This window comes from Aquila chrysaetos, chromosome 1 (genome assembly GCF_900496995.4).
Source record: "Aquila chrysaetos chrysaetos chromosome 1, bAquChr1.4, whole genome shotgun sequence".
Lineage (NCBI taxonomy): Eukaryota > Metazoa > Chordata > Aves > Accipitriformes > Accipitridae > Aquila > Aquila chrysaetos.
In genome coordinates this window covers 20,900,181-20,920,651 of record NC_044004.1, presented here as the reverse complement: position 1 = coordinate 20,920,651, position 20,471 = coordinate 20,900,181, and the positions used below count along the sequence as shown (strand labels likewise).

General features: G+C 37.2%; 1 protein-coding gene across 2 annotated transcripts in view; it reads right to left on the bottom strand.

Moving 5' to 3' along the window:
* Positions 1–20,471, bottom strand: part of STIM2 (stromal interaction molecule 2) — an 84,277-nt gene that overhangs the window by 19,754 nt on the left and 44,052 nt on the right. For both annotated transcript variants that reach the window (XM_030013925.2, XM_030013915.2), the window contains 2 exons: positions 16,208–16,338; positions 4,997–5,111 (listed from right to left, as the gene is read on the bottom strand). In XM_030013925.2, coding sequence (XP_029869785.1) covers positions 4,997–5,111; positions 16,208–16,338 — 246 coding nt within the window. The remainder of the gene's footprint in view (positions 1–4,996; positions 5,112–16,207; positions 16,339–20,471) is intronic.

Sequence of the window (20,471 nt, the reverse complement as noted above, 5' to 3'; positions counted from 1 at the left end):
TTAGTACAGAAACTGTGAAAAGAAGCAACTGAAGTCTATCCTGAACTAGAATCAGAACTTGTCCTTTCTGTATTCTGATAGTAACTTTTATGTAAACAGGTAACAATTACCTTTCGGTGTTTGTTGTGTCCTTTTAAAGGACCACTTGCCATTGAAGCTAAGCATAATCAATACATACAGTCAAGTCTTATTCTGGGATTTCATGGTCTGAATCTCTGCCCATGCATGTATTTCACAAGAAATTTAGATTTATTATGTAAACTAATTCTGCATTAGTGGAATTCCAGTGTCAGTGCCTGCAAATCCCCAACTTTTCCAGGTGGAACCAGACCCTAAAGTACCCTGTCCTCCCTTTCCTACAGCATCACAGTGGAGCCCTGGAAGATTGACTTATATTAGTGAAAACATTCAGACTGTTTCTTTGTGTTGATATCTTCTATATGCTATATATTGGTAAGATGTATTGCTTGACTTGTCTCCAATAAGACCTTATGACCAACATGTATGTTTATTCTACAGCAGCATACAGTACTGAGAAGCAAACTGGCATTTCTTCAGTAGAAGCAGTTATAGCCTACTGAAATATGACACAAGACAAGTGATATACACCAGGTGTACTGAAAGGCAAGCAGGCCAGCTGAAATTCATCTCGATCAGCATTGCCAATCACCATGTGCAAGCTCCTACTAATTAACTGAGGTTGTAACTTCTCTTTATTTTAATCACCCAAAAAGAATACAGTGCTTCAGACAGTGGAGTAGCAACTGAAAATTACTTTAAGTTAAATGCATATAGTATTAAAGAGTAACCATAACATCCTTCCCTCACACGTATTTTCACAAATAGATATCTTGAGAGAGAGGATGTCAGCAACATGCCTTGGGCAGGCAGGTGTAGAAGCTACAGTGTTTATACCCCAGTGCAGCACTCAAGTCTCTAGACTTGCATCAGCTGTTCTATTTCAGATCAGAAGTTTGCGGGGGGGGGGGGGGGGGGGGGGGGGGGGTGTACTTTTTTTTTTTTTTTAACTGCTATTACAACATGCCTGAAGGTAGCTGAAGACAGCAGAAGTAGCTTCAAATTGGCCCTATATGAAAGTTGCTCCTTGCTAAGCCACATTAATGGCTGATTAGAAGATCAGGCTATGTATCATTTTTTCATGTTAAATTTGTACACTGCTTCAGGGCAAGGAGGCATGAAGTAAAACAACATTACACGGTCAGCCTCAGTACTCCTATGGGCTTCCTACTCCTTTCAGAAATCAAATTACATTCGATAAGAGTATTTCATGGCAAGGAGTGAATGACAGCAATATATTAGGCTTAAAGTTGAGAACAGGCTGAACAGGGAATACAGAAAAACACAAGATTGTTCTGTATCAAGCACACACAAGGATTCATAAGTTAGTTTTGTTTTAGCAGGACCTTCAGCAGCAACATCAGCATGAAATATGCTGCCACCAGTAGGTGTTTAAACAGCATGAAAAAGCAAAAGAGAGGAGTAACCCTGACTATCTTTTCAACAGTTTAAGATTACAACTCTTGTTTCCTCTCACGCAGAAGGGCCAGTCTGCAGCACTGTATTGGTCCTGCCTGGAACAGCATGCAGCATTATGTAACTCATCCTTAGCCAAGCCCTGCTGGCAGGTATTTCCAATATCCGGATTTTTAAAACCTGAGACAGCAAATGATTAAGAAAGTGCAAGGCGACCATAACATCTTTGTGGTATGCAGTTTAGTCCCACTTGCTGCAAGAAGACTTGTGCAACATTACTTCAGAACACAACAAATGATCTCACCTACAAACATAAAGCCATTTTTTATCTTCTTCCCCTAATAAATAAGGTACCAGACTTCAGGTCACCTTCTACTTTCCACAGAGAAGGAAAAAAGAGTTAAAGAAAAAAAAAAAATACACAAGGCAGGGGAGAAGCTTTTTTGTATTATAGGGCAGTCTACAGGACATACTATACATTAAAGGTCAAATATGCCACAACGGTAGAGAAAACCTACTTTTTTTTAAGGCAGTTTGTAAAAACTAGTTTTGGTATGACTCAGATCTGATTGTCAGAACTTAGTCTGACAATAGTAAACCATTCATGAACACCAGGTTTGACCACTACAGTTTTACTTTGCTACAAAATCAAGTCCCAAGGGACAATGCTACATCACAGAGAATGCAGCACCCTACCTGTTCACCAAGACAGGTCAGAGAACTACCCAGCTGAAGACCCAGCTGCACTGATTTTACAGACTCCCTTACTATAGAGACTAAATACCTACACACCTCTCTTCAGACAGCAAATTGATATGATCTCAGCCCATTAGAGGGGCAAAAAAAGAGAAGGCAGACACCCTCGAGACACAGAACTTTAAAAGATAATTGTACAAAGACTGGTATTCAGACATCAGAACAAATGTTCATCTGTCCCCTTTGCTGCACTCACAACTACCACTTCTTCAAGGCCCTTGTAGAAAAAATACTGAAGATGCACCTTGGATTTTAACCCAACAATAACTACTAAGCTTGACTTTAGAATAGCTGAAAGGGTCTGTATGTGTATAAATACTGCTTAGTTTAAAAGGAGACAGTCAAAAGCAAATACCATACAACAAGCATATACTGGCATTTACATTTAAAGAACAGACACAGACAATAATAGAAGCCTGAGGACTTTCAGTAAGCAATGTTTTCTATGCTTTAAACACCTATGCTAGTTTCTAGCCATTCCTCTAAATGGAGCTCTCTGTAGAATTAGATGATATTAAAAAATTTAAAAGATTGCAAAAAGTGTAAGTAACATCAACTAAACTAAACTGACAGTCTTGTTTTGTACTAACATTGAAACTGTGTGACAACACAGCAACAATAGGCTAGATGCTGATTTAAGCTAAGATATGATTCCTTCCATGAAGGTAAAACCTATAGCAGCCTTGAAATTCCTTTTAATTTGCACCAGTACAGACAATGCCCTAAGGATTCTGCACCAGGTAGAGATACCAAAAGCCTGCCAAGTGCCAGAAATATTAAAAAGCAATATTCTGAAGCTGCTTCTCTTATTTTATTAGGCAATATTCAAACTTTTGAATGGAGCCAATCCTCAGGGTTCCATTCACTGTACAAGATTCTTCTCAAGCAACTACTTAAAAATAACCTCTGTTTTTCTTAATCCTAAAAGGAGACAAACAGCAATAACACACTTACTATACCATAAACCGTGTTTTCAATTTCTTCCCTAAAATCTCATCTGTCTCACATCACCAATATCTTAAACAGAAAGCAACTTTAAGCTATTTCACAAATACTTAAGGCAAACAAGCAAGCTTTATGGGAAGGAATGAGCAAGTCTACTCAGCATAAACTAAGCAGCAATAGATCCAGAAGACACTTCTGCATAAGAACTAATGGGCACTGTCAAGGGCACTATTTAGAGCTTGTAATTCTCATGCAGATACCTCAACAGACTACTTAACAAAGTTTCAAATTACTGATACCGTCATTTACACTACCTTCCACCCTCTTGTTTAATGCTGTCAAATTGCATTAAACTGGCACTATAAGCTAGCAGCACATAAGAAAAAAAAAAAACAAAAAACCAAAATTCCTAAAAAGTCTAGTAAGGGAAAACAGTATTTTCCATGTTAACTAATAGTAAATGAAAGTAGTTTATTCTTTGAGGGGCTTCATGCTTTCTAACAGTCACCAGACGACTGTTAACAGCGCTTGGGAGTCTCACTCTAAGGGCCTTCCCTGTGGTGCAACTTCAGTTTCCTCAACAGGATGCACTGTAAAGCCATTATGAGCAGACACAATAAGACCAGACATTCCTCTCAAAATCTTTTTAGTCTTACTCACACTGCTCACTACATTCAAGAAACCTGGAACAAAGATATACACAACAGACAAATGAGATACTTCTGATACCACTATAGCCTAAATTTTTGAAGAGTTACTTATAGAGGAACAATTGTAGGAAGATAATTTTCTCTGTTAATTTAGTCGCAATACTTTCATTGAACACTATCTTTAGTGAATAAGTATTTACAAAATATTTGAAGAGATGAGGCTAAAAATCACTGGTTAAAACGTACATATTTACTACACAGCAAACATTTAACCAATGTATTACCTCAGACTGCACTTAAATGACTTCCTACATTAGCAGAATGAACCAATGGTGTGTTCCTAGTTTCACTCCTGTTTTGTTCCTACTTTTAACTGTTTGACTAATACCAACTTTTAGATCTCTATATGCTCACCATTAGCACAACACTTTCTGAATGGTGTGGAAAAAAAACCCCCAAAGGTAACTATTTTTCTCCTAACAACTCTAACATTGCAGACCTCTAGGAATTTCTTTTTTAATCACTACATTCTGGAACATATTTGGCAATAAACACTGTACTGCTTATTAAGTACTGTCTTTTGATATTTGGAATATTTGGCTCAACTTATTTATTTCATTCAAATCAAAGTGGGGGAGCAATGGCAGTGTTGGGTTGTCAGTCCATTTTCCTGTATCCCAAGTTTAAAAAGACATTACAAAATGCTTTGGACTAAGAATTCTAGCTCTTTGTAGCCCAAAGAAAATTTACATCAAAGCGCACTGGACTTTCCACTTACTACAACATATAATAAATGTTTAAAAATAGCTTGACAGCAATTGTTAGGGCTTACTAAATTAAAAACATGCTTATCTGGAATTCAGCACTTCCAACAGCCACCTTCATAAATTACAACCTCATATGGATGAGTGTGTAAGCTAGCTTAGTTTACTTAGGATACACCCAGCACTCAAGAGGAAATTAACACTAGCTGGACTGAATGAGTTTTTAGTCAGGTTTACACATGCCTATAAATAACAGTACCAAAACAGATTCATGAATATTCTTTAAGAGGTCATCCATTTACTACTCTAAACTACTTGGTGGAAAAATTGTTGAATTATGTCCATTTCAATAACTACCATCATTTTTAGCTGTTCCTCTTTACCTACCTTCAGATGTTTTCCAGCGTTTCCACAGATCTTCAATGGTGATATGTTTGTCTTCTCTGTGCAGGTGACTATGTTTATTAGAGGCATCCTTGTATTGCATATCTTCCCTTAGAAACTGAAGAAAAGGGAAAAACATCATCTTAAATGCCAAAATAACAACTTCTAAACAGAAACTACAAGGAAATTGGGCAGAGGAGAATCTTTACCATCTCTTCCCCATGCAAGCAGCACACAAGTCATGTAAGTTGACTACATCAATGACTCAGAAAGCAAGTTAAACACTCTTACAGGATTTTATTTTCACAATGATAAAACCCTAGAAAAACTGAAGGAGCAGTTGCTAGTATACTAGGTTTAACAACATTATTAGTACGCCTTAGATTTACAGCGATTACAAGAATGCACCACACGTCATACTGTGTACTTCTCTATTCTGAAGATGTTTAACCAACTTCACCTACCTGAAGATAAGACCATGTAAGATTTGAAAACGTGCCAGTCTTTTATGGATTAGTAATACCTGAATCCTGCTATACCAGTTAAATGCAACTGCTTGAGGGATGAGAGAAAGGTGTTGACTAAGTATTACTAAAGTCTTTTGATTAGACAACAAAAATGTTACTTCTATTTCATCAAATTAAAAGACAGAATTCATCTCATGGTCAATTTCCCTCTTGCTAATCATTCCTCAGTGGTTACACTCCAAGCACAGAAGCATTACACAAAGCTGTTTCATTCTCAGTAATTAATGGGAAGCCTATGTCAAAATACAACACCTTGCCTTTTAGTAAACATGATGAAAAGGAAGATCCTGCAATCACGTCATATATAGCAGTGTTTTATCAGTATTTCAACAAGTCACTACAAACGGGTTCTCCAAATACATACAAGAAAAAAAGCATGGAACTTTAAAACCCGTTTTATTTTTATTTCACACAGGCCTAGAAAAGTTGGAATACTGGTTATCAAACCACCTCCCATTAACAGTGGAAACCTTCCATAGATATCAGTCCCTAAAAGCACAGCATGAGCAGTCTCTGTGGGTGGAGACCTTAGTATTAGTACCAGAAAACTAACATGAGAGCTAAGTAATCTTCCATAGTAGATTGCTCGCTTTATTCGGTTCCTGAAGGATAAAGCTGCTCAAACTAAAACAGCTATAGATAGTCATGACAGCTAACTCAAAAAACAGCTTTTTATGTGGCTGGTCGTATGTCATCACCACTTCAAGCAGAGGTAAGGAAGACAACCAAGCTAGCGATGCACTGCAAAGACCCCACTTCTTAAAATTTAGTCCTGGTAGTAACTTATCTGCAGAGCCTCCCACACAGGCCCCATTCCTAACAAATCTACAGATTATGTCATTCAAGAAACTGCAGGAGAAAATAGTCAATGTTAAACCATAATATTAACTCTTAATAAAAAGAGACAGTGTATAATAGCAGAAATATGCAAGGGAAAGCTAACATTTATCAATTTCCCCTTACTAAAAACTTCATTCTTACCAGGAAGAAAGGGAATCTAAAAATATGTGAAAGGATTCAAGTTTCTCCTCTAACTGTTAGACTTGGGATAAAGTACTAGTTGCCCTCCCTAATCCGATCATAAAGCTATACATGTCTTTTGGTTCCAAATACAGATTGGATGCAAACCCTCTCTCATTCATCTACCACTTTGAAACTTTTTTGATTGTCAGATATTAGCTTTCTAAAGCCTTTTGATTGCTAAAACAGTTCCATTTAGACCATACAAACTGCACAAGCATTTTTAACTCCTCTTCCCTATGTATATTAAAGGGCATAAATACAGATATATCTACACACATGTATATACATGAGAAATATAGGAGAAATTTATGAAATATGTGAGAACAATTGAAAATAGCAGCCTGTTGGGGCAGAGGCAATTACAGGACTTCTGAAACACCATGGACCGGCAACTGTAAAAAGGTACAATAAGCACAGAAAAGGACTGATTGCTGTAACTATATGCAAACATAAAAACATCTGCAGTATAACACCTCTATTGCATATTCCATAGACCCAAGTGTGAACTCTGAGTACTTCCCAAATTGGCACAACTGCCACGAAGCTGGCAATTTCCACAGCTAACATGCAATGTGCAAAGGTGTATTATCTCATTCATTCCCACTCCATGTTTATTAAAGGGTAAACTGAAGAAAAGGAATCAAACGGTAAGAAAAAAAAAATCTTCTTATTCACTAATGTCTCTGAGCCTTTCCAGATTAAAGTACAGTCTCACAGCTGGAGCAGTAGGAAAGAAATGATGTTTGCCCACCTCGCCTTTCCCCTTCAGACTGCAAGTACCTACTGTCAACTACTGTCACCAGCATGTCTCTTGGGAACTTGTGAAAAATGTACTAAAAAGCCAGGAAAAATGGATTATTGGTCCCTCCCTGTAAAGACCATCTCCCTTCCTATGGGGGTTAATGTACATGTTAACACTCACTCTTCAGCCTTCTAGCAATTGATGATGCACTGCCCTTGGAGACTCCAGATGTCAGGCATGGACATTTGTTTTAAAAACAAACATCGTAGGCTGATCACATTTCTGAAGAGGAGCAGAATGGAATATATGCTGTATGTAAAGGTTTCAGCATATTTTGCATCTCCTCAGCTAAAACTCATACCTCAGATCAGTTTTATTTGTAAGAAAAACAAACTTGCTTCTATCTGTACTGCTAGTTGTCAGCAACGGTTGTAAAATACTTTACTTTAGGACATTTGACCAGTTACAGGTGCCGTCAAGGAAAATGTGAATGGCTGTTAACAATACTACATAGAGGGTTAGGAATAAAGAAGAGAAGGAAGATGCCAACTGGTAAACAGAAAAGCTTCAAGGTGTTACATCTCATGCCAAAGCACTATAAAGGTACTATAAGAAAGCATTCTGATTTAAAAAATGGGACAGACACAGGTTACTTTGACACCCAGATAAGCAATGCAAACAACAGTTTATGGAAAACTTGCAGCATTTCATGTCGTTCTGCTATGGAGCCCGCAGAGGGAGCAAGAGTTAACGTATGAATCCACATTCTCAACATACTGCTGGAACACAACCAGCTACGCTAACAAAATGAGATAAAAAATAAAAAGCTTGATTTCAAATTTCATCACAAATACAGAAAATAAATACAAGTTCAAAGCACAAGATTTCCCGGGAGAAGATGGCAACAGTGGAAAAGATCTGATTTATACTAAGAGACTGTTTAGAGTATTTGACTAAGTCCCTTTTTTAAAAAGGGACTGTGAACACACACACTTTTTAAGCAGTTTGCATTTCCAATCAGTATGCAGTTACTACTCAGGAGGAGAGTTTATACATTTATGAGAATTTCTTCAAGAAAAAAAAAAAAAAGACCCCCTCTTCTGCTGTTCAATCCTACCCATATTGCTCCCAGATCCTGTGAGAATAACCACAATGACTTCCATCCAGTGTTAGAGAACCTTGTTGAGGTCACAACCCTAAAGTTACAGCGTACATAGCTAGAAAGAGGCAGTCACATTTCAAAGAATGAATGTATTTACTAATGAAGAGATATATGACATCAAACTTCTTTCTTTTGTTTAAAAGATCTTTGTTTCAAAACTGGCCTAATATGGAAGTTCTCCTTTAAGAAAAGGAATTGTGTTCTAAATTGAAGAAAGCCATAAAAACAGAACAAATCTGGTAAAAAGAGAGGGTTTTTCTGTTCCTTGTCATGGCAGCTAATCTCTCTTCTGTTGCCCTGCTCATTAAGTATACAAAGAAAAGGTTAGAAAAATAACTCTAAATAGGGAGGTTAAAAGAATAAACTCTAATAAAAAACATCTAAGGATTATCTTAGCCAACATAATTACTCAAGAGAGAGAAGGCCTTTTTAAGACTACAAAGTTCAAACCAGGAAAGCAGCAGATAAGTTACCTAAAAACTCTGTGGGAAACAAAAAAATCATTTGTCAAAGTAGTTACTTCAAAAACAAGTAAAGAGTAAAAAAATACCACACCTAGACTTGAAACTGGAGTTTTGATCCCAAAAGTACCATAACAACTGTGCCTCTACAAAGATTCACATCCCAAAGACCAAGGTTCAGCAGTGTAATAGGTGGAGGGGAAACTTTCTACTCCCTGGAGGCGACAGGACTTGTGGAGCCTTGGAGAAGAGTTACAAGGTCTGGTACACCACAACCTTCCTCGTTCTTCAGAAAGCCTTTAGTACCGTAACATTTACCAAAATCCAGTCAACTCATAACCAAAAACTAACCTGAAGCAAGAACCACCAAAAAAACCAACTCCAACCCTTACAAAAGGGGGAAAAAAGACACACTAATACCCAATACCTGTTTGACATGGAGACAGCACTTATAAACCAAAGCCACATGCAACAATACAAAAAGTTAAAATACGTTAAAATATGGACATTGCAAGAGATGCTTGCTCCTTGAAGAGCAAATGAAAAATTGCATACTTTTGCAAATGCCAGTGGAAAAGTAAAATTAACCACACTCACTAACTGCAGAAGGAAGTACTCATATGCTATGTTTATATTTTGTTCTGGGTGAAGACTCAAGTTTATGATTTTCAGTTTCACCAACTTAAAATAGACCCTCTAACTGACAAGTTTACTTTAAGAGCAATTAGTGGCTAAGTGTTACTGTCTTCCTTGAGCACCTATTCCTTAAACAGTGTTATCTCCTTCAGTTTTATTCTTTCAAAAGAAAATCTGCAAAAGTTGCAAATTCAGTTCTCCTATAATCCTAGCTCCAGATACAGCTGGTCACTGTTAGACAGCCTTTTAGTACATTCCCTCCTGTCTACTGCTACCAGACTCTAACTGCCTAACCTGTAGAAACGGCTTCTACAGATGTTACACTGTAAAATAAGAAAATGCATTTAAGCATAATAAAAACATTACTAGGAAAATGTAGGACATAGCCATGAAAGTGTTACCAAGTATATCTTAAGTAATCCACAAATTCTATTGAAAAAAGATTACTGCAGCTCAAAACAAAATTGTAGCTACTACTACTGGATATACTTCTAGTGCAAAGCAAACTTTGCAATCCCTTCAAAGCCAAGTTAGAAGCAGGCATTTCATTGTAACAGGACTAAATGCCTGCAGTGCTGCACAAACAGGTGCAGACAGCTACATATTAGCTTAAGTACCTCCAAGGAGGCAAGGCATGAGGTAGGGCTGATCCAAATCACGTTGGAACAGGTTTCTATGCAACTGTACCCATGATAACACATACTGCCTCTCTACAGGACTCTTTGCACAGGCACAGCTGTAGACTAACATGGTCATAATGTTTTCAGACAAGACCTGGCTCCTACCTATCCTGCTCTGAAAAAAACAGACTGGGTAGACATGCTCAGAGTTGCTCAAAATACTTCAGGAGACTAAAAGACACTCTGCCTGGGGACAAATACATTAGCAGTTGAATGATAAAATTCAATGCAAAAAAGACCTCTATTAACAGATCTACAATAAACTATGGGAATCAAAGTAACCCAATAGCTTGGAGGGAAAAGGGTTGTTATGCTGGTTAGGAAGCTCAAAATACCCGTTTGAAAGATCCGTGTTCAAAACACGATGTTCTTGCACAGTGAGATGAAAAACACACTCAGAGACATCCCAGTATTATGCAAAACAGTTATAATGTTTTCAGTTTCTGAACCACCGCAGCAGGTATTCTCTATCATGCAGAATTTTGCCTAACCAGCTAACACTGAAGTATAAACTAGTTTACAGAAATAAACACCAGTTTAAGGACCTTTATTATACAAATGATGAAGATGAAACCAGAATACTACAGGAACTTTAAAGGACATTTAACATCTTGCTGAGTGTACATTTGCAGACAACAAAATGAAGCAAGAGCTCAGTCTATAGCAGAACCTCTGCCGGCTGGAATTATAACACCTGGGGTAGGCTCCTGAAGTTTAACAAGGCCACAAGATGCACTAAACGGAGACCAAGCTTTTGAACTATGTCATCCTTTATTTTTTAACATCTGTTCCACACATAGCTGTACTTCTCCCCCACCTCCAAAATCTTCTGCTAAATCTTTACTCCCTCCAAGATGTAACAATCCAAAGGAAGAGAAATTCTGCACATAAATTCGCTTTCGTTCCAGAATACAGAAGGGCTATTCACTTAGTCATCCTGAGTTTAATGTTAAATTCTGAAAGTGTTTTTTCACCTCACACTTTATGCTCCTAATATCCAAAATATACATACTTGAAATGGGAGCACCACACTATCTTGGCATCTAGCTCTTCAGGATTTCCTCTTATGGAATTTCTTGCAATTCTGCCCAAAGTATTTAGTACTCACTACTGTCCAGAACAGACTATTGAAATGAATAGGTCTCTGGTCCAAACTAGTAAATCATGTTTCTTTCATTTTTTATATCCACAGACTTCTTTCACCAACTTATCTTTACACAAATTGAATAGGCAGCTCTATTTCAGCAGTAATTCAGAAAATAACTTCACATTGAAAAGTTACATGTTAAATTTCATTTCTCCAGATTCTACTAAAATAGTCATACTAATGCATAATATTTTAATTTAGCAAGCTTGTACAATAGATTGTGATGTATAGATGCACGTACCATTTTAATTGCTAAAGGAAAGGAAGCATAAACAACAAAGAATATCACTAGCATATTAATAACATTATAATAATAAGAGCATGAACTGGTTCTCCTTTATTATAAAGCCTTTAATCACAAATCAGCACTAAAGGGAGGGTATACTGAAGCACATGTTTCTGAGCTTACCCCAGTTCTATAAATTATTGATTTTTAACTGAGTAGTTTACACCTGACCTCTGTATCTCCTCCATTTTTATTCCTTTCTGGATTCTTCCTTTGACTTTTTTTCTGTTTTAGACTCCACCTCTTCATCTTCTCCCAAAAACCACAGCATACTCTCTCAAAGAGATTATGTTTGTTCCACCTCTCTTGGATTATTTGCATCCTGGGTGCTAATATGACCTCAAGCCCTCAAACAATAGATTCACAGAGCCCATTCATTCAGAGATAGTCACTTCAAAGGAAGATCTTGGGCTGTCAAATAATCTGCCCGTCAAACTTATTATAGCCGAAGTGCTATATAACTATTGCTATTCCTTATCAGATCATACTAGCAACTTCTTCCGCTTTAATCACTGTATAGAAGACAATCATCCTCCCTGGTTTAGGCCACTAAAGCTAGATTCTTTTTGATTCTTGCCTCCAGACAGCATGTTTAAGTCAGGCACTTCTGCATATCACCCCTGAGGTTCCAACTTCTTTGACCATAATGTTAAAAGCCCTTCTCTGATCATTTCATGCTTTCAATACTGCAGTCTATTCCTCTCCACACAGTGTTTTTGGTTGGTTTTTTTTTTTTTTGGTGGTTTTGTGTGGGGTTTGTTGGGTTAGATTTTTTTGTTAAGTAATTATGCAAGTGCACTCAAAAAAAACCTCAAACAAAATACCCAAGATATTAAGTGATCTATCCAAAGATCCCCACAAAGCTGTAAATTCATGCCATTAGCTTTGTGTGACATTAGGCACACAGTAAGATATTAATATTTCAAAAACATCAACTTATTCTATTTCTACAAAGAGATTCCTTGAGGAAATGACTTGATGTAGGATCTACATATAGAGGTTCTTTGGAAGCAGGAAAAACCTATGTAAATAGTGAACATATGATAAGTCTGTCTTACTGCTTGTGCCTCTTCATCATTAAAACAAATCATGTACACGTGGTGCAACAGATGCTTCCTGAGGCAGATAGCCTCCCACAACACATGACTAAAACCTCAGTTAGTAATACACCCTCCCTTTCAGTTACCCTTTTATAGCCTACCTCTTTAAATCAGTTTAAACAATTACAATCTTTTGTATGTTAATAATAAAGGAATAATAGCAGGAGCTAGATTTGATAAGAAAATTCATATTAGCCTGCCCTAATGGTACATATAGTCTTTTTCCACATCCCTCCTTTTTCCTCTTCTCTGCTGTACCATACACGCTCTCTGGTTTTCACACTGTGATAGCCTACTTTACAGAAATTAGTAACTGCACAGTAAAGCATACTCTACTTTAAAGTATGACACAAATGTATTACCTAAACCTTTTTTTTTTTTTCCTTTAAGTTATGCTTCTTGTTTTGAAGTGCACAATTCTACGCTGAAACTTCAGGGCAAGTATTAGAAAGTTACATGAATCCTGAATGCAAAAAAAAATTTCAAACATATGAGTAGCTATGACAAAGGCTCTTGTTCCCAAGAATTTTATAATAACTAGAAAATTATATTCTAGTGAATTTAAAAGTTCAAGCTTTTTCATCTTTATAAATCTCTTAAGTTATACCATCTAGTCTAACTTAGGTAACAGACCAAAGAATAAGGAAAAAAATATCTAACCAGCCCATGCTCAGATTAGAGCTCCTCTATCTACCTTAGAAGACTTCAACAAATCACTCATGTGTTTCAATGACTAATAAATCCCGTGCTAAAAATTTAGATCAAGTTTCCCCACATCAATTTCATCAAGGTCAAATACAAGCTTCTTTCCAGTCCACACAAGGTAAATCCAAAAGGCTTCTAGCATCAGACAATTTTTGAGGAAATAAAAAGTTTCTTATAAAAGTTCAAGTTTTCTCGTACCCTAGAGAAACTCTTTCTCTACAGAACGATTTTCTGTGAGACTTCATTTTACAGAGAAAAAATAAACTACACCATAAAACAGGGCATGAGGAAAATTAGGAAAAATTATAGCCTGCAGATGAAATGTCTGCAATCACTGTTGGGAGTTCTCAACTGGATTAGTAAATTAAAATACTTAAAATACATAGTTCAACATTTTTAGCTCTTGTTACCTTCCCCTCTCAGAATAACTTATTTACAAGAACTTCCTTCCTTGGTGTAAATATACACTTGTAATTTGTAACACTGTTTTAGTGCTGATAAAACAGCAAAAAGTTAATGTACTTTGTCACATTTTTCCTGCCAAATAAAAAGCCAATGAATATCTAAACAACACACTCAATATACTGCTCTTCCAGGAGTCTTGCAAGCAAAAACCATGCAGCATGAAATGGGAAATCCATTATCCTGCTGTTAAGTAAAATCACTGTATTTCATGTAAGCTTTAATTCTAATAGTTTTTTTTTTTTTTAATTATCAGTCTTCATTCTTAATCACCCACATTCTTAATTTACCCACTGTGACAGGAAAAAAATAAATAATCTGGTTTTGAAATAGTGTATATTAGGACATATTTAGTATATATTCAGACCTACTGTAATCAGGTAATTACATAACTAAGTTGTTAAAATGTCAGATCTTTTAAGATTATGGTAAAGATTCAGTAACAGCGCTACAACAAGAACATAAAGATTACTAGTTGAACTTGCAACTAAATTGCATTTCTAATTAATTTCAGGTTTGCTTTTAATGTCTTAGAAGGAAGTACTCTATGCAAATACATATTCATCACTGATTTCCATGGAAACTATATGTAGCAAAAAGCTAATTTTGGGGGGTTTATTAAATATTTCTTCAATAATTAAAAATGAACTAGCAGAAAAAAGGGCTAGATTTCAGTCTTATTTTATGCAGAGTAAGTAGTTTGAATATATAGTTTCACTCATCTCTCATTACCCCAGCTATAACAGCATCCCTCATGAACTGTTCTAATTTCAGTCATTTTAACAGGTTTTAAGAGTAGCTTCTGTTGCTTGGGTTTATCTCAACATTTCTCTGGAACAGGAAGAAACTTAAGGTCAGATATAAAGATGGTCCACTGGATACCAGGACAGATCTTTTGAATACTACTAAAAAGTTTCCAATGCATAAATATTTCAGTATTTTCTTTTAACTTTCATGTATAACAAATGCAGCACAAGTCAAGAGAATCACACAGTGCTGAGAAGCTCCTGAGAAAGCTCATACTCCATCACTAAAGTTTCAGTTTGCAGACTGGATTGTGCCTGTCCCAATCATTAATGGCACTAACCAAACATTCTGCGATAACAGAGCTAGACTATTTCCAGTGCCTGAACTACCTTGCCATGACACTCCTTAAGGTACAGAGCAGATTTTCTCCTCCAAAGTTAAAAAGTACATGATTTTATTCTGGACCATTCTCTCCACTGTACTGTATTCCTTCAGAAAACTTGTATCAACCAAGCATCAATCACTGTTGATGCTGTTTGTACATAGTCACACAGAAAAGTAAGTAGCATCACATTAAACTTGACAATGATAATTCACAACTTAATTCATTCAGGGAGAACAATCTTCCCTGAGATGTTACAAAAAAAGAGAAGAGAAATCAGGGCTAGATTCTTCTCCCACTCACCTCCAGTGAGAATGGGCTTCAGAACCACATGGCAATACCCTCATTTTTAGGGGACAGGAGATGAGGGGACATCTTCACTCCCCTTCCTTTCTCAAGCCTGTACCTGACAACTGCCAGAAAGCAAAAGAAGCAAGAACAATGAAACTACACGGGTATTTCCATTCTTACCCAGTAATTTTGAGAATCCCAATGGTGAAGTTCAATAAGTGCAAGGGCAAGTCCTTTGCCAGGACCACCAGGAACCTGCCTACCAAACCCATTCAAGCACAATCACAAAAATCTTCAGGCAGGTCTGAATAACCTTCCTTAGCTCATATGACTTAATCTACCATTAACCTACAGCAGGAGGTGCTTGCTACTTGCCTGTAAAATGTAAGCAAAAACACATAAGAAAGCTTTCTAGACTGCTGTCTATAACAGGTATTGTTGTGCGCCATGAAGTGCCTGGAACAGATCTAAGGTAAACAGGAAAGCCCACGGATGCCTTAAGCAAGAAAGCCTTGGAGCAAAAAAAACCTAAAATTCCAGGTGACAGATCACATCAACTCTTGGTCACCTCACTGCAAGCTAAACCGACACCATTTGCGTACCTCTTACACTAATCACAAAAATATCAGCTTTTATACAAGTCATATAAAACTTTCCTTTAGGCTAGAACAATGGACAACAATATTCCATTTCAGACAATTCTAGAACTCAGACTTTCCTTCCACATTTGGCTGTGGGAAGGGCTGAATTAAGAAAACCATCAATGACTACTCAAGTGCTGGAACATAAAAAGCTGCTATATAAAACAGGGGAAAAAAATGACAGACCTCATATATACACAAGTGAAGGCTTTTTACTCCTACCTCATCACTTTCATCTACTTCAATACCACCATCTTTGTCATCATCCATTTGCTTATGGATCATGCGGAGAGCTTCTAGGCTGAATCGATCCTCCTCAGTAAAGCACGGTGGGCTGAGTGAACTGCAGGGATCTAAAGGGGGGGGGGGGGGGGGGGGGCAGAAAAAACAAAACAGAAATATTAGCTACTGTCACTCTATGATATAAAGCTCCCAAGCAAGAGAAAGGGCTTAAGTTTCTGTATGTGTACATGTACTTCACTACACATAGCCACCAGGTCATAGATGTGAAATTTAGCTGTAAAATACTAACTCTTACCAAAAAAGTAAAGGAGGCGGGGGAGGGGGAAATCCAGGAAGGAAGCCCAAAGAATAGGCTGGAATAGTTTTGACTCTTGGATTTTTTTTTTCCACCCCTGTAACTGCTATCATCCACCTCTTCTTCTGTGTATCATCCACCCTTAGAAATGTATTACTGCAACAGAAATTAAAGTCACTTTGTTTTCCAATCTCCTTTCTGAAAGCCTGGGCTAAACAGAGAGGAGTGGAGGAAGAGAAAAAGAATTGTCATGTCCTACAATCATAGCTTCATAAACAAACGGATGGTAACCACACTGCAGATCAAATTCAAAGTAGCTAGTACTACTGAATGCAAAATATTCAAGGATGACTGCAAGAGAAGAAAGCACACCACAAAGAAATTTCAACTAATAATAGTACATGATATCTCAGTCCTGTATGCTCTGATCAAAAACAGCAGAGTCACTGTGGAGCAGGATTCCAGGTCAAAACCAGCACGTTTTCATTTGCATTCGTGACTGAAGCTCATGATTGGTGTGAATCTGGTGGCCCTGCTTCCACCACATCAGATTGTTATAACTCTGTTCTTCTTTCCCTTCCACAAGGCACATGCCAAACACTCCAAAATTCTACAATGCATGATGATCAACCATCATTAAGACTGGTCTTTCACAGACCTTGGCATTAACTTATAGCTAGCTATTTCATTAATTCTGATGTGCCAAACACCATCAAAGAAAAGAAGGTGGAGAAGGATACAGAAATTTTTTGAAAGTTCAGCTTTAATAAGATAGTGAATTCCCACTGTAATAGCCATTATAAAAAATGCACTGACTAGTCCCATAAACTGGTACACTCCACTTTAATCATTTCAATGCAAATACAAATTGAGGCAGCATATAAGTAATTGCTTCTTCTAGTCTATCAAAGGATTAAGCTTTCATGTTACTACAGAATTTATTAAAGGCTCATTTATGTAAGTAATGAAAAGGAAGCAGCACATAGAGAAACAGATAGGATCAAGAGTTTGCACAGAAAGATAAATTTATCATTTTACTACTTCCATACCAATGGAGTTGACATGATTCTGCTTTTCTGTCTATTATAAATTTTAAAATAATCAAAAATAATGGATGCTGATAAGACTCAGCTTGCATAAGGCTACAAAGCAGAGGTATGACAGTAGCAACCATGGCATAGCTGGAATCTCAGACACATGTTAACAGGACTGATCCCTACAGCTAGACGTGAGTCAATGCATTCTTACTTTATACACCAGTTTTATTTTACAGAAGTTAACAGTTACCTGTTACCTATGCCCATGTATCAATTAAAAAAAAAAAAAAAACCCAAACAAAAACAGAACAAAAAAACCCACAACAAACCTCACTGATACTGTCCCAGAACTGAGAGATGCTGCTTTTTAGAACTACTTCATATAAATCAGAAAGACAAATTACTGAACATTAAACTAGGCCAACCACAAAACAATTTTCAGCTTTGGAATGCAACTAATATTTCCTGAAAAAAGTGAAACCGAGTAATTTTTTTAAATTAAAAAAAACTATTTTATTTGCCCATCTTTTTTCATTAGAAAAGGTTTAATTTGCACAATACACAGGCTTTAGATTTTTGCCTTGCAATGAAAAAGTTACTGTCATTGGGTGATTAAAGGACTTATCCCTGTAATACAGAGTGCTTGGTGTAGAAAGGCTTCCCTTGCAATAGTAATGAATCACCTCAAAGTTCTGCTAATAATTAAATTCCAATAGCCATGAACAAAGAATAGGACACTACTTAAATACAATCATATATTAGATGAACCATCTTTGTACTGCAAGATTAAATCTATACTACGTTTTAAGTTAGAAGAAAGCGTAATTTTCAGAACAGATAAACAGGTCCCTCAAACACATCCAACTTGTTTAACTTCTACTTAGTTCTTTTCTTACATAGAAGAAAACACGTCACATAAATAGTGTTGAGTTTGCAAGCACCCACTCAAATGTTTTCCATTTTGTTCAGCTGAAAGCCCAGCTTTTCAAATAAAAAAAGGTTTTCTCAGAGTACATTTTCTCAAAACTGAGGCTGATCAGTTTCTTAATCAGAGTACTTATTTATCTTAAATATGCCTTTTTTGGTTATTTAAGCATGAAGGCACTTTTAAGAGCTACAGCTCTTCTTGAGAGAAGTAAACAGGCTGCTTCTGCTTCAAATGTCCCATGCATTGGCTCCAGGAACACTTGATCTCTCTCTTAAGAGATTATAGTGTTCCAATTGCTCCTTTTGGGACTGAGAAACATGGAGTAGGACCACATCTCGACTGTAATAAAAATTAACCTACTCTAAACAGAATCCAGGTTTACCTTCAAGCTTATTTTCATATGGTAAAATTAAACACTCCCAGACTGATGTCACTTGTCATCCCCCTCTTCAGAGAACAATCTCAAAACACAAACAAATTACAAAGCCACAGCCTAAAGAATAAGTGAAAAGCATTTCACAAGCACACCTATGAAGCCGTACCAAATCCAAAAAACAGCCAACGGAAATTTAATCATCCGCAGCTCTGCAGAAGATTCTAACATGCAGTATTCTGCCTCACTTGCATGGCAGAAACAATTCAAATTAACACTAGATGAAGTATGGTTAGAAACTTCTCAAACAACCAGTTAATTAAGATAAAAGCCAAGAGGAAAGGTCTCAAGATACAGCAAGCACCAGAAATGCAGGCCTGAGGCCCCGCAACAAATTATAAGACTAGCTGATTATTTTTCACTTTGAATCCACCTATTGCAGGTGTTCTGGGATTCCAAACATTCTACTGTACTTTAAGGACAAACCTAATTTCACATCTGGACCAATTTCTGTCCTAGTCTGGTGTCTTGTCATAAATACCCTCAGTCCAAAATCATCATCACAGGAAAGAGCACAGAGAGGATACCAACAAGTTCACTCGGGGAGTGAACCTGGAATCTTAGAATTTGACTCTTCCTTTAACAAACAGCACAGAAGAATTAGCAAAGCAAACAAGAGAGATACAGTTTAGATTAGGTGGACAAGAGGCATACAAGCACACCATATGCCACTCTAGGCAGGAGTTATTTTACAGCCCAGTTTTTCATGTTGCTCAGAAGTGAGGAAGTTTCAGAACTTCTGATCGTAATAAGGAGGGAATCTGTTACTAAAAAATTAAATGTCAAATTTCTGGCTCAACAAACTTGGCAGAGGCTTTTGAACCAAAAGTTCCTCCTGCCTTGAGTAGCTCAGTAACTGCCCCCGAGCTCTGAGGCAAGAGGAGAACGTAGTCGTCACCAGTCTGCACAAAGCCATGGGTTCAGACCAGTCCTACAGGAGACAGTTTGATAATGAACCGAGTACAGAGGTATTCAACCCAATATACAGGAAACTTTGTATTTACAGATAAGAGGAAAGTAAAACTTAGCACTGTTTCCCCCCCCCCCCCCCCCCCGCCTCCTTCCCCCCCTCTTTTTCACCGAGGCTAAGATAAGGCAAGACTACAAGAAAAACTTCAGCTTGCAATTCTCCCAAACTTTAGAATCATGGCTTTTTCATCCCGTTTCCTGAAGGCAATAGGAGTTAAACTTAAAGCGACACTGTCAACACAAGCCAGTAAGGAAAATTAGTTACAACTATCTCTTCAAGCACTCGTGTCAGCAAAGCCCTTGAAATTTATTTTAGGAATACACCATCAGAAATTGTTCCAAAGCAAAAGGGTATATGCACCTCATACAGTCTTTCTATCCTGAATTTACTTTTCCCTAAACTGTTGTGAGCATAAGAGACTTCAGAATGAAAAGGACTGACAGACCAACAAGTAGCTAATAATCCTGCTGTTCTCTTGCACACACATCATTTTGCATATGGACACTGGAGCGTAAGAGTTATGACTGTGCCAAAGCCTGTGGCAAGGGGACCCTAGCCAGGCGTTTGCAGTTCCAATCTG